The 15470-nt window shown below is 41.9% G+C and overlaps 1 protein-coding gene across 1 annotated transcript; it reads left to right on the top strand.

Moving 5' to 3' along the window:
• The first annotated feature begins 4746 nt into the window (after window positions 1–4746).
• LOC148031342 (ACT domain-containing protein ACR3-like) lies at window positions 4747–8710 on the top strand. The gene is made up of 8 exons (XM_087684865.1): window positions 4747–5322; window positions 5733–5805; window positions 5880–5925; window positions 6020–6134; window positions 6273–6340; window positions 6468–7076; window positions 7170–7274; window positions 7363–8710. Exons 2-8 carry the CDS (start codon window positions 5735–5737, stop codon window positions 7708–7710), a joined length of 1362 nt encoding a protein of 453 aa, XP_087540991.1. The 5' UTR covers window positions 4747–5322; window positions 5733–5734; the 3' UTR covers window positions 7711–8710.
• Window positions 8711–15470: the final 6760 nt, after the last annotated feature.

Raw genomic sequence — 15470 nt, 5'->3', positions numbered from 1 at the left:
CTCCACTGTCATGTTCCAGCCCCCGAGAAGGATTGTAGGAGTTGCCTGAATTTTGTTGAAGAGAATCATCCATTGATGGGCTCTCCTAGATGAAATATTGGCTGCATAAACAGAGATAAAGGTTAATGTCTCTCCTTCAATACTAGCCTCAACTGCTAGGAGTGGCCCTGAGTCCTCAGCCCACTTGAGCTTTGGGATGAAGGAAGCCTTGATTAAAATCATTGATCCGCCTCGACCTCTCCTGCAATCTTGAGCAAAAGCCATATACCCAGGCACTGAAAAGCTTTGAGCTTCTTCGGCATCAATCTTGATTTCTTGCAAAGCCATAACATCAGGCTTTCTTTTCTTGATGATGCCATGCAGTACTGTCTTCCTTCTTTCCGAACAGAGGCCGCGAACATTCCATGTTACAGCAGTGATCCTTCTAGGTCGATACATATCAAAAACTAAGACATCCACAAGTTCACCACCACCCTCAATAGCTGCATAATAATTTTGATCAACCAATGGAAGCTGAGCTTGCTTCTTAAGGGAGATCTTGCCTTGTTTTTTAGCTTGCTTGAAAGGACCTTCACCTGCTCTAGGATTGATGTTTTCTTTTTCCTTCCGATTGCTCTCCTTGACTGCAGGAATTGGAGGCTTAAGATGCTTAGCGTCTTGCTTTGATGGGCCTTCCTGTGTCTCCTTGTTCTTTGACTCAGCTTTCTCAATCCTAACAATCTCCTTACGTTTTGGAGGGTTAGAGGGCCCACTCTGCTGGGTAATATTCTTTTGATGGAGATCTTCAAGCTTGGTAGCATCCACCTTCTTACTCATACAATCTTTTGCAAAGTGTCCACACTGCCTACACAAGTAGCATGAGCCAGGAAAACTTCCAAATTTGACTTGGATAACAACCTCAAAGCCTCTCTGGTCGTATACTTCCAAGTACTCCAACACCTCCTTTGTCTTGTCCCAAAGGGCATAGAATTTCAATTTAGGCCTAAGGGCACCAAAGGAAGAAGTAGGAGTGGAAACATAAAGAACTTTGCTAAGGGCACTGCCAATGTTGGCCACCTCATCATCAAGCCAAATGGGGAGATCTGGCAGAGTAATCCAGACTGGGCAGTCGTATTGAAGAATTGAATTAGGAGAGAAGGTAGCGGTCCAAGGTAGAGCTAGTACCAAGTTACCATTAAAGGCAATAGTGCAGCTGAGTACCCAGTCCTTCTCTTGTGGAGAGCTAAGCAACACCAAGAAAAATCCATTTCCCGCAAATCTATATTGTTGCAATGATGCTTTGCCCTGATAGGTAAATGAGAACCACCTGTTGAAATCTTCTTCTAATGGTGGGCGACCCAGGAAGTAGAAGTACACTCCACAAGAAGAAAAATCAACAGACCTTTGTTGGATCTTTTCCAAGGAGAGGGAGACAGGGACCTTAAGGCGCTTCTTCCCAGTAGACAACAGCTTTAGCTCGCCTTTTTTCACTCGTTTGCAACCTCCTAACAGAGGCCACTCTATGTCAAAGATGGTCCATCGTTCCGTCCAAACCTGTCGTATCCCTGTTGATCATGTCCTCCTCAACCGAATTGGGAAACTCAAGGAGATGCGCCAACTTACTTCTACTTCCAAGCGCTCAAGATGAAGGGCCAGAGGGAGTTCATAGCCTGTATCAAATCAGTGGATGGCATAAAGCTTACTACCACATAAGAAATAAAACAAGCATTCTATGGTCATCTCTCAGCCATAGTTGGACATGCCCATGTTAGTCCTCCTGACTACAAACACAAATTAGCTACTTTCTTTTAAGGTAGCGAATTGGTATTAACAGATGTGGATAGATGGCATCTTGCAAAGCCCTTCTCAGAACAAGAAGTTGAATTTTCCTTGCATAGCATGAAGGATGGGAAATCACTTGGCCCGGATGGCATGCCGATGGAATTCTATAAGGCCATATGGAATACTTGTGGCAAGGATCTCACTACCTTTCTAAATGCATGTATGAAGGTTGGATTTATCCCGGCTAAGATCAATGCAGGACTAATTAAGCTCATCCCAAAGTCTATTGACATAATGAAAATGGGCAATGGCGACCCCCACAATGCTAAATGTGACATATAAGGTGGCGGCAAAGGTGCTCGCCTTGCGCTTCAAATATATATTGGCAAGGGTCATCCATCACAGGCAGTATGGCTTTATGTTCAAGAGGAAAATTTAGGATGCCATCCTCAATCTTACCTCTGCCATTGACTGGGCAATCTCCAGTGGTCAAAGGTCTATTCTTGTCAATATGGACTTTGATAAGGCTTATGACCGTATATCTTGGGGTTTTATTTTGGCATCTTTGGAGATTCTTGGCATTGGATCGAATTGCATGGCTATGGTCTGCACCCTATTTAGCAATGCCTCCGCTCAGATCAGTATCAATGGATCCCTCACCAAGTCATTTGACCTTATAAGATCCATTAGGTAGGGGTGCCTCCTATATGCTATTGTCACAGACCCTCTTCTAAGGAAGTTGGATTGGCTTGTACAAGAGATGGACACTCAAGCCCTTGCGCCTCCCAGAAGACAACCATCTAGTGGCACAATTTTTCGCAGATGACAACTCAAACATTGTCTTAGTTGAAAAAGAGCAGGTTGAGCAACTTCTTGAAGTCTACCATTTGTTTTCAGAAGTGTCTAGATCTCAAGTGAGCCGCACCAAAACTGAGATTTTGTACTTGGGAGTTGATGATCCCCCTGATTGGACTAATCACTTTGGTTTCAGGGTCATTAGAAAGGGGGAAATTTTCAGGTATCTAGGTTGTCCCTTGGGACTTGGCTCGACCTAGCAACAAAGATTTAATTGGTTCATGTCAAAGGTTTGAGTGAAGGTTGCCAAATGGGCCTCTGTAAAGGCAATTCTTGGAGGCAGGTTAGTTATCCTAAGCTCTATGCTTGTGGCTGCCATAGTCTTTATAACAACTGTCTTCGGTTTTAGTGCTCAATGCTGGAACTCTTTGGAAAGAACCTTTCGAAACTTTCTCTGGTCTTGTGGTGAGAAACATCAGTGGCATTCTATCCCCTGGGATCTTGTCACTGTAGAAAGAGCTGAGGGTGGACTCAAGGTTGAACCCCTAAGAGACAAGGCCAAACGACTCCTTTTTAAGCTTTTGAAATGTATTGACTCCTCTCAGCCTTGGGCTGTTGTAGTAAAATATTGGCTGGCCAATAGCAAGATTCTAGGTGGTCAATGGGACGGTCTTGGATGGTCAGACATTCTTTTCTGTAAGGGATTGCAGGTCAAAATTGAGGGGTTTGATCTCTTCTAGGGGTTGGTACAAGAATGGAAACAACTCCTTAGGGAGGCAGACTGGATTGGAATTCAAGATGGACATGGTGATCCAAGTTTACTTAGAGTCATATGGCTGTCTCCTGAAGCTTTTGAAGGGAATTAATTGCCAATTACAGACCAGCCAAGGGCTGTTAAATCTATGTATATGAAGGGCATCCGGGCTGGTGCAACTTGTGGGAGAAGAATGAATCTCATTGGCTGTTGAGGATGAAGCCAAAAGACTCTTTGACCTCACTGATAGGGAGTTGTTGTGGCTGAGAAGAATCTCTTCAAGGCGCAAGGAATCTTGGCCAACTTCCTACACCCCTCGAGAAGTAAACCTACTAAGATGCTTTCAGATTGATAGGGGTGTTACCCTAGATGTCACAAAAAAGAGAGGTGACTTCAAGGGAAGGGACATAAGACACATTCTCAAGGTCTACGAGCACTGGAAGAAAGTTTGTCCCAGGACTAAAATGAGGACCTGGAAAAGGAGAATTAGGAGAGTTTGGGGGAGTACTCCTTCTCCTAGACTTAAAATGGTGCTTTGGAAAACAATAATGAACAAGTAGCCCACGTAGGAGTGCCTTTTCAAAACTGGTAGGTGTTCCCCGCTATGTGTATTGTGTAAAAGGCATGTTGAATCAATCCGACATTTGTTTTGGGAGTGTCCAGAAGTGAGAAGCTTATGGAGAATGGTCATGAACTCGGTAGCGAGGGATGGATTTTATAGCAAGATCAGTTTCAAATCAGCTCTTTTTGGTGACTATGGAGATCTCAACGAATCCATAGCAGAGTTGTGGGATGTTCTGAGGGCAATAGTAATCCGGAATATATGGAGATTTAGAAACATGAAGCTTTTTGATAACCCTGCTAGTAGAAGCAGTAATTTAATGAGATGTAAGAAAGAGGTGCTTGTAGCCTTCAAGGGCCTTGGGAAAAAGAAGCCTATTTTTAGGGTCTACTGGAAGTTTTCGAAAAAGTACTAACTGTTCACAACAGTCGGTTCGTTGCCAGTTTGGCTGATGTACATATTTAAACATATCAATATTATTCTTGCATTATTTTTAAAAAAATTCCAATTGCCCAACTGAAAGTTTTACTCTTAGGATGGGAAAACGGCACGTAGAGTGGTAGTAACTTGTAAGTACCCTTGGGTAGGGGATTAGAGTGGTAGTAACCTTTTCGAGAGGGGGGGGGGGGGGATACAATGGCAGCAAGTACACTTTTAGTTGGGGTTTGGGGGGGGGGAGGGGACCGATAAAGCTAGATTCGGCCATAGCGTCGATGTGGGTATTCAATGGATGATGGTCCCTGCGTTAAGCCTCATTCTCACATTGCATGGCTGGCCTTAAACCAGACAAAACATGATCCATCATCCATCAGCATCATTATCATCATCATCATCATCAGGCTAGCCTACTTGCAACCCGACCGACCCAACACCCACAGACACATAGAGAGAAAGAGAGAGAGAGAGAGAGAGAGAGAGAGAGAGAGGAGCACGAGAGAAGGCCCAAACAAGAAAGAAACGCCATCGCTTTGCTTTTGCGATTCCCTTTCCCTTTCCTGTTCCCACAAACAGAAAGAAAGAAGAAGAAGAAGAAAAACAGTAGTAGCAGTAATAGTAGTAGAAGAAGAAGAAGTAGTAGGACTACAGGCAGGACTCGGTGGAGGAAGAATCATTCTGTTGACATCAAAAGCCATAGCTTTTCTCATCCCCTCTCTCCATCTTGCTATATAAAGAAATCTCTCTCTCTCTCCGTGTCCTTTTGTCATCTACCTCCACTGCGCGTGTCATATTTGGGGCCCTTCCAATGAAAAACTCAAGATGATCCTTCCTGTGTTCTCCATCTGCTTCTGCTTCTGCTTCCCTTGCTCCCCTCGCCTTTCGTTATCCACGGAATTTGTCGAAGATGCCGTCTTCTCTATCTGTGGATTGAGCGCTCATCACCTTGGCTTAGAAAGGGGCTCGTCATACTATCCCTTCCAATAGCCTCTGCCCCTCCCTGGGGCCACAGCAGGTATGCAATCATTAGAGAAGAGACTCGAGTCTTGGACTCTGACGTCTACAGTAATTGGGCCATTGTGTGGAATCCTTTCTGTCTGATGATGCCTGCAGTATCAGTAGTTTTCAATTCTCTGTGGGAAATTTCACTGAACAAATGCAAACAAACAGAGAGAGAGAGAGAGAGAGAGAGAGAGAGAGAGAGAGAGAGAGAGAGAATATATCCATGGATGGCATGAGGTTTGCAAGCTTTCCCCCGGTTGTAGTTTATTAATGTGGCTTCAGAGTGTCCCAAGCCCTTCATGTGTGAGGATGGTATTTTAATAACGAGATGACCTGAGATGGATGTTTGCACAGGGGATAAGTTTTTGAGTTTATGTTTGCATTTGCCCTGAACTTTGGCTGAATCTTCTCCGTTTTCTGCAGTAATGGAACCCATCAGATGGCCTTACTTTGACCCTGAATATGAGACCCTCAGCCAGCGCATAAATCCTCCCAGGTATGAAGAGCTTCACTTTGACATGAACCAGTTACGTTGATTGCTGGGTTCTAACAGGCAGGTGCTTTATGCAGGGTAGTGATAGATAACGAGTCTTGCAAGTCCTCGACATTAATCAAGGTGAACTAAAAGTTTCTCAGCGCAGCTGTTGCATGAATGAAGAAATTTCTCTCTTTATTGTGCAAGATATCAACATGTGAATTTTGCTGTTTAGGTTGACAGTGCAAATAAGCATGGCATACTTTTGGAGGTGGTGCAAGTGCTTACCGATCTTGACCTTGTCATTTCCAAAGCGTACATATCCTCAGATGGTGGTTGGTTTATGGATGGTAAGCTCTCAACTTGGCGATCCTATCTGTCTGCAATCTTTTCTTTTGAAGATATCATAAGTTGCTAGCAATGCTTACAGTAAGAATCTTTGTTTTAACTTATAAGTGCCTCCACTAATTTCGTTGCAATGCCTGCAGTTTTTCATGTAACTGATCAGCTAGGCAACAAGGTTACTGATAAGGGTCTCATAGAGTATATCGAGCAGGTGCCAGTTCTTTACTACCTTTGGGTGCAGTATTTCTATTAGTTTGTGATATTACCAGCAATTTGACCCCTATCCATTCAATTTAGCATCTATGCGTCTGTTTACTGTTGTACTATTGTCTTTGCAGTCCCTTGGAGTAAAGAGAAATAATGCTACCCCTGAAGTAAGAACTTGTTTAGGACGCACTGTGGGTGTGCAGTCTATAGCTGAGCATACAGCCATAGAGCTGATTGGCACAGATCGACCTGGTCTCCTATCTGATATCTCAGCAGTCTTAACAAACTTAAAGTGCAACGTGGTCGCTGCAGAGGTTTGGACACATAATGCAAGGCTTGCCTCTGTGGTCTATGTAACAGATGAAGCAACTGGAAGACCCATTGAAGATTCACAGAAGTTGTCATTAATGAAAGAGCAGTTGTCTAACATTCTCAAGGCAACAGATGATAGAAGAGGGGTGAAAACAGACTTTTCTATTGGTTTGACGCATACAGAAAGGCGCTTGCATCAGATGATGTTTGCAGATCGCGATTATGAAGGCTCTACCCTCTCCTTTGAAGCCAGTTGTAGCAGACCACAAATTTCTATAGAGAATTGTGTTGAGAAAGGCTACTCAGTTGTAAATATCCGCTGCAGAGATCGACCCAAGCTACTTTTTGATACAGTCTGCACTCTGACTGACATGCAATATGTGGTCTTTCATGCAACGATAAATTCTGACGGGCCTCATGCCATTCAGGTGCCTTATTTTGCTCAAAGCATATTCAACATTTGAGTGGCCTGTTTTTTTAATGGAACAATCTCTTGATGAGGTTACCTGCTGCATTTGTAGGAATACTATATTCGTCACATGGATGGCTGTACATTGGACACTGAAGGTGAGAAAAAAAGGGTGATTAAGTGTCTTGAGGCAGCAATTGAAAGAAGAGTATCTCAAGTAAGCAATCAAGTTTCACAATCTTTCTTGTCTCTGTCTGGTCTTTGTATTATGCTTACTGTTTTTCAATGGAATCTGTACTCTACAGGGCATCAGGCTTGAGCTGTGCACGAGCGATCGTGTTGGATTGCTGTCAGACATCACACGCATATTTCGTGAGAATGGATTGTCTGTGGCAAGGGCTGATGTAAATACTCAAAAAAACAAGGCAGTCAATACATTCTACGTGACTGCTGCATCAGGAGGTCCTGTGGATGTGAAGACTATAGAAGCGATTCGCAATGAGATAGGCCAACAGATCCTACAGGTTGAAGATGTGCCCGAGCTGGGAAAAGTTTCTGGTTCAGACAGCCTGGGCAAAGCTAGCTTTTCTTTTGGAAGCCTGTTGAAGTTGCAGTGGGAACGCTTTTCATCAAATTTGGGACTGGTCAAATAGTCACCCTAGATCTACTATGATTTGCAAAATTATGGCATTTCTTCCATGCAAAGCATGCTAACGTGCTAACCTGTCTGGTCGATATAGGTTGATCAGTCTGGTTTCATCTTCTATACAACTTGATGGGATCCGCTTGTCAGTTCAATATACCAGAAAGGAAGTGAGAGTTCGCAGTTGCACACCTGTGTTTTCCATGCTGTGCTATGCCCCATATTTGCATATCAAGTGGTAATGCATACTTGCTTGGTTTTTCTTTCTTGTCTAGGAAGTGTCTGGGTCAAAATATCGTGTACCTTGATTCTTTCCAATTGAAGAAATTGGAAAATTGGCAGTTGTTGGGAATGACAAGGCAAATCAAGCCTCCCATTAGAAATGATCCTCTTGAGCTTTCAAGCTTGTAAGCTGTTGCACTTCACTAAACAACACGGGCTTCAGCTGCATATGCAGGCATTAAAGTTGCTCAAATTACACTTGAAACTGTCAACATAGTCCCTGCTTTTAAAGGCAGATTGCTATGAGAGGGGACTGACGAAGGTGGTAAGATGATAACAGGCCTGTGCACTTTGTGGAGTGGGGCGGCTCAGTTGTGAGTGGAATTTGTATACAATTATTTGAGATGCAAGGTCTAGAGCAACTGGTGTGTGTGACTTTCAAATGCAACTGTAGAATACTCTCCAATGTGTATGTTCTTTCGAGTTCAGCATCTGGCCAGCTGAACACAAGCAGTTGTACAACAGTCCTTTCAGAAGAACTTTGCACAATGAGACTTATTAAGATAAAATGTCCAGAGATAACTACTTTCCCTACAATGTTATTTGCTAGCATTACGAAAGGGTAATCCTACTACTTGTGATTGTAGGGGCACAATGCTAATTTGTTTTGTCCTACCATATTGTTGGCATGCAAAGGGGCAATATGATTGCTTGGAACCATGTTGTTAGCATCCCACAAGTGCAGTGTGTTACTGTGTCGTTTGGTTTTAAAAGTTGCTTTTGCATCAGGATGATTTAGCAGGATAGGTGGGTGGATATTGACTTCCTTTTCTTTACTTGGATGATACGTGGTATTCTTCTTATTAAGAGATGCAACTGATATGTATGGCATATGATCTGGAGGACCCTGATCTGTCTGTGAAGATGCTCATGGCTGACAACATGGGAGGGTGACCTGCCCTCTGACTACAAACATGTGTATGGGTGATGATGCAGTGGATCCTTGTTCGTTCTCTCTCTCTCTCTCTCTCTCTCTCTCTCTCTCTCTCTCTCTCTCTGTGTGTGTGTGTGATGAGATTTTTCATATAAAGGACACGTTTAAGCTGAGGATGGCAGCACGTAGTGCTGTTCCTTGATATACACAATGTCATGATTCTCATTGATTGTTCCTACATCATTATGTCTCTACATCGGACACTTCAGACAAATGCGTCACTATTCTGTTGAAATGATGCTCATATGGATGGGCTCATTGATATTGTCGTGTTGGTAACTGCGTACAGCGGAAGGTCCACATGGGCTTCTGTGCTACCCTGCATGTAGCAATCAAGAGGAGCAGGGGTGGCTTACAGCCCTCGCGTAGACTAAATGGCTTATCTTGATCAACTTTGTTTGCTTCGCAGTCCACACCAGCATCAAGATGATTTTCGAACAACCCTTGAGTTTTAGGGGGCATTGGATTTTCCTCCACACTGGGATGTTCAAGGCCATTAGCAACATGCTTTTGTCTTGGAGCTTCTTGTTTTGTTTGCAAAATGAATATGTGGCAAGTGATAAGCCATACTTGTCAATTTATTTCTTGGGCTTAAGCAACAGTGGTGAGGATCACGAGCAAGGGTTCTGTGGGGAGCAAATCTGGACATTCCCTTCAGAGCTTGTACACCTTTTTGCCCCAATAGACAATAGAAAGTGTTCCAACTTTACAGGGCAGGCAGAAGTTTGTTTTGTCTACGTTTTCATGGATGCAGGTCACATGCAAATGGTCATTCAACTTAAACTTGATCAAGTAGGCCACTTTAATATGTGTTAATATTGCAATTTCTGAGCTACTACTTCGCATTTGAAACGAACATTTTCAGCTTTTGAGCTTTGAAGTTATGGGTACTTGTGTTCTTTGCTTTATTGCTCTGCTTACCTTCATCTCAACTTGATCAAATTGGTCACTTTAATGTGTTAGGATTAGAGGTTCTAAGCTTCTAGTTTGCATTTGAAATGAACATTTTCATCTTTTGATACTTGCATCTTTTGCTTTATCGCTATGCCTAACTTGACCTATAACATATTTACTAGTTTGTTAGGTCGATAGGAAGGACTTTGAAGTGAGCTGCATTGAAGTAAGGTTGATAAAATTTTCAACTGAGGTGTTCATAACTATTTGTTTAATTGATATACTGATTCTTACTCAAGGAAAAATTTACTTTTTTGTGATATTGGAGTTGCAACTGGATTGTATGGCTGATAATGAGATTGAAAAAACAATGGTATGCGAAGAAAGCAATGTGATTGCGCACTCCAAAAGCAGAATAAAGAATAAATGCTTTTGCATTGTCTAGATATGCTAACAGCCAAAAAAACACAAACAATTGAAAATAGCCTTCATGTGTATTTGCATAGATTTTGTCAATTTTGGCTTTCCAAAGGCCCAGTCTCTTAGATGCATGGTGGGTTCCTCCATTACAAGGCTTGATGTAAGCCTCAACATAGAAAATCCAAATCCTTGTGTGTCTAAAAGCTTCTATACTTTTAGTGCAAGTAGAAGGCAGGTTGTGAAAATTGGGTTCCCTTTTATTTATTTTTTCATGAAGATAACTGAATTAAATGGCAGTATTTACATCCGACCATCAGGTCAGCTAAGAATAATAGAATGAACACAAATCAAGCCAAAAGGCCTCTAAGACCACAACACACAAATATCACACAGAAAGGACAGTCCGAGTAGAGCAAACAATATCCAGCCAAGGAGTAGCAATGTCAAGAAGAACCAAGATCCAGCCAAGGAGTAGCAATGTCAAGAAGAACCAGGTCAGCTAAAACCATAGAGGAGATCTGCCATAGAGGAAATCGGGTTCCCTTTCTTCTCTCTCTCTCTCTCTTTCTCTCTCTCTCTGGCTCTGGCCACCGGTTTCTCAATCTTCTTGTCCTGTTTCAGTCTCTCTTATGCTTGAGATGAATGAGGGAGAGGAAAAAGCGGTTTTTAAGAGAGAGGATTCTTCTGTTTGCTATAGCTTCTCTCTCGCTGTCCATGGGTTTAATTCCTTGGGCATAAATTAAAGCCATTGCCTCCAGGTCGATTCCAGGATGCGTAAGAGAGGTCTTCATTTCTCAGTTCCATCGCCAGGGCCCAGCTTTACCAGGATTCTCAATGACAGATGGTGCACCAAACAGATACAACAATTGTCGAAAAGAACTGTTTCATGATATAACACACACACACATACACACACACTCTCTCTCTCTCTCTCTCTCTCTCTCTCTCTCTCTCTCGCATACAACCTTCACCTGCATCAACTAGAAACGGCGGCTTAGTAGCGTGTTTTTATTACTCTTTAAGTGGGCTTGAAAGCCCAATTAATTCCCACTGATATGGGGCAGCAGGGTAGAGTCTGCATGCACGCATGGAGGCTAAACGGGCTGCTGATGGGCTATCAGCAGGCCAGGAGCCTGCTCTGATGCAGCAGAGGCACCATCATCCATGAGTCCATGGAGATGGACCATGCTGGAGCCGTGGGCATGGGAGAAGACATGCAGGAGTTGTGACAATCACAAGGCATTCAATCAGAAGAAGAAAGCGACCGCTGGGGAGGGCAAGCATATCCTGTGCATCCCTGTGGCCTTCTCGCGCCCAAGGGTAAGGCAGCGATATGCTCACTATGCTCTGTGCGGCCTGTGTATGGAAGAGGAGGGGTTGCACACTCGTCCGAAAATGTAACCAATGAACGTGTTCGAAAAAAGGTTGATGTTTTATGGGCGGCAATGCTCATACCATCCGGACCCATCACATTCTTGGACGGTATTGACGTGGCAATGCTCATGCCATCCGGACCCATCACATTCTTGGGCAGCTAGGACACTTTTTTTTTTCCCATCAAGGCAGAGAATTTATATTAATAGAAAAGAGAGGACAATAATACGACGAGTAAGGGCGGCTAGGACACTTCGCCCACACGTAGCACAAAAGCACATTCACAAACATTGGAGCCACATGAAACATTGAACCTAAGACCACGCAGTAAAAACAACCAATCTTTACCATCAAGCCATCCAACTAAGTATAAAATGCACACGTACAGCTTTTTTTAATAAAAGCTAACAAAGGTTTCCCTATACTTGTTGTCCGCTACCCTAGTGTGCAACGGGCCTAATTTGTGTGAAGGGGAGGAAATCAATAAGTAGAAAGTTAATGAAATGGAGAATATGGATCCTAAGGAGGGTTCAAGTACTAACTCTGTGAGAGAAAGGTAGAAGGCAAGCTTGCTGACACTAAAGGGAAAGGGAAGGAGGAGAAGAGAGAGGAACCGAAATGGAGACAATCTTCTCACCCTACTAAGTATCCTCCTAAGTCTAAGGGTTCCAATGAAGAAAATGCTAATCCATAGGGCTTCAGGCTAGCCAAAGGGAAGAAGAAGATCTTAGCCAAGAAGTTGGTTAGGAAACACTTTTGTTGATAGAAATTTCTTTGCTAACCTTGATGAAGAAGGGGATGATGATGTGTAAGAAGTTCACCTTGAAGAGTAAGCTATTCAACCAAGAAGGATGTGTGACACTCAATCCTTCCTACTAGGAGGAAACCGAATATGATTGCCTTGCAAGAGGTTAAACTTGGTAAGGAGGAGGCACAGAACAATACTACTGATTAAAGAAACTCTCGCCTCCTACTTGTGCTTGGCAAAAGGTGATGGAAGTTTTGTGGTAGCTTCTATACACATGGGAGGGGAAGTCTTGATGGTTTATTCGATGTATGGGCCTAATGGCTAATCGGGCTGCACTGTGGACACAGATGATTAGTTTGGATTAAGGAGTTAACACAATACTCCTTGAAGATTGGAATATAACACTCCATGAGTAGGACCACTCACATGTGGGAGGGACAATGATTTTGCAAGAAAGAGAGATGTGGCATGGGTTGGAGATTTCCCATGAGTTGATAGATGATGTTGCAACATTTGGCAAAGATTTTGGCTCCTCATACATATGGCACAACAAACAATTTGGCAATGCATGGCATGCTGCTATGTTAGATCATGTCTATCTTAATCACGAAGCATGGTGGGTCTCTTTGGATGCCCAACAAATGATACTATCTAAGATCATTGCATTCGATCACATTCTTATTCTCTATATGATTAGGTTTGGGGTGCATGTTTTAGGTAACACATGCCCCCCCCCCCCCCACAAAAAAAAAAGATAAAAAGATTTGACACTTCCTAACCAAGAGATCTTTCTATGAGGATTTAACAGAGTTGTGGGTATCCAATAGCAACCCTTCCCACAATCCAATTAGGAATTGGCTTAAGTGCACATCAGCCATCATGGAGGTTGCAAAAGAATATGGGAGGACTTAGGGTAAAGATCGGAGAAGATTGCATTGTAGCTCCCAACACCATAGGGTTTGTCTTCTTTTGACACTTAGTACTCATCTTACAGATTTTATTTTGCATAACCTCCTCAAGGAAGTGGAGTGTTTCATTGAGCATTTATAGAAAGGTCAAATTGAAGTTGCAAAGATGCAACTAAAAGGCAATTGGTACCTCATGAGCAATGCTCCCACAACTCTCTTTTTTGGCATCCTTTAGACCAAAAAACAAAGGGAAACCATTTCTATTATTGAAGATCCTAGTGGAAATCTCATGAAGGACAATGAAGGGATTGCAAAGGCTCTTACAAGTCACTTCTCAACAATAGTCGGCATGGAACTGGTTCCACACCCCTCGGCTTATTAGCAAAAGTTAGACAATTTCCTTTAAATTGGCAAGAAACTAATTCTACCTGGGGAAGTTGCCATGCTAGCTAGGCCCTTTTCAGTTGGTGAATTAATATAAGTCGTCTTTAGGATGAAAAAAGTCAAGTCACCTAGAATTGATGAGATTTCAATTAAAGTTTTTCAAACACTTTGGGAGACCTACTCCTTAGACCTGTGCCACATGCTACATTAGATAAGGATTGATGGTGCCATGCCCTCCTTCAAGCTCAACAAGGGCCTCATTAAGCTAATTCCAAAGTCCATGGAAAGATGAAACTTTGCAGTTGGCTCTTGCTCACCATGCTCAATGTTGACTACAAAATAATGGCCAAGGCCATGGCCATTAGAATTACATTCTTGCTAGGATATATTCTCCATAAGCAACAACTCTCTCTCTCTCTCTCTCTCTCTCTCTCTCTCTCATCCATTTTGTTACTAAATGTTTTTCCAATAAAGGATGTTGATTTTACAATTAATTATTAATTTTACCTATTACATATTTTTCTTCCTATATGTCTGTATATGTTCCACTCATGTTCCATTAGTCTCTCTCTATCTTTCTCACTCTCATGTTGTTAGCTCTCTTTAATAATTTAGTTTTTACTTCAATTTTTCTCACATATTTTTTTCATCTCTCTCCTTCTCTATCCCTCTATTTTCATCTCTCTTTATAGATTATTAAGTTTTACTTCCCTTTCTCTCTCTCTCTCTCTCTCTCTCTACACACACACACACACACACACACACATATGTATGTATGTATGTATGTATATGTTCCACTTATGGTCCATTAGTCTCTCTCTATGTTTCTCACTCTCATGTTGTTAGCTCTCTTTAATAATTTAGTTTTTACTTCAATTTTTCTCACATATTTTTTTCGTCTCTCTCCTCTATCCCTCTATTTTCATCTCTCTCTTTATAGCTTATTAAGTTTTACTTCCCTTTCTCTCTCTCTATATATATATATATATATATATATATATATATATATATATATAAACCTATTTTATAACAAGGGAAACAAAACAAAAATGTAATGATGGAGGTTAAGAGGAGAGAGAGAATGAGCAAACGAGAGAGAAAGAAAAAAGAAAATGAGAGAGAAAGACAAGAAGAAGAAAGAGAATGCCAAAAAGAGGAGAGAGAAGGTGGGGAAAGCCATGAAAGTTGAAGGAGAAGAAAATGAAGATGAAAGGGTATTCACATTAACTAGTCATCCAAAAATGAAACCATGGCCATATATCTTATATCCGTGGATAATGTGGTTGGTATTTTTTATTATTTTTCTCAAGTATTTATCTTTTTTCTTCTTTATATTCTATCCCCCCCTAAAATGCTTTTGTCCTCAAAAACCAAAATCAGGACTTATTACAAGACTAAAAGTGTGGGATTGATAGAGTACTATATCTTAAGAATTAAAATGGGAAGGATTGGATTGGTGGGAGAGGCTTTAACCATTGTTATGATATATACATACATGAAACACATTAAGTGAAAATTTTTGCCATTAATCATTGAGCATTAAATAATTGGAAATTATGGATGCCATCGTCTACTCAAACCCTGCCGTAAAGAATCAACCATAACTTTTAATAGGTTGCTCCAAACGAGGCATGCCAAATTTAGGAGTAGAAGATACAGGAGAGCCCCACAAATTTTCATGGTTTTTCCTTCTAAAGCATAGTTAATGACCTATCCTAAGTATCAATAAGCACATGTTCAACATGAGCATCAAAGAACAACTTGAGGTAGGAAGAGTTCAAGGCCTTGGTGTAGGAGTTTAAGGAAAATTCGTGCATTTTGTCAAG

Source organism: Lygodium microphyllum, chromosome 9 (genome assembly GCF_053477565.2).
Source record: "Lygodium microphyllum isolate KBCC chromosome 9, Lygodium_microphyllum_v1.1.10, whole genome shotgun sequence".
Classification (NCBI taxonomy): domain Eukaryota; kingdom Viridiplantae; phylum Streptophyta; class Polypodiopsida; order Schizaeales; family Lygodiaceae; genus Lygodium; species Lygodium microphyllum.
Note: the sequence above shows the minus strand (reverse complement) of the source record. Positions and strands in the feature narration are given on the sequence as shown.

Bases quoted from the DNA above. Each gene is read 5' to 3' on its own strand.
- LOC148031342 (XM_087684865.1), top strand. From the start codon at position 5,735: ATGGAACCCATCAGATGGCCTTACTTTGACCCTGAATATGAGACCCTC. The intron at 6,135-6,272 runs GTAAGCTCTCAA...CAATGCCTGCAG, and splicing joins TGGTGGTTGGTTTATGGATG to TTTTTCATGTAACTGATCAG. The intron at 7,275-7,362 runs GTAAGCAATCAA...TGTACTCTACAG, and splicing joins TTGAAAGAAGAGTATCTCAA to GGCATCAGGCTTGAGCTGTG.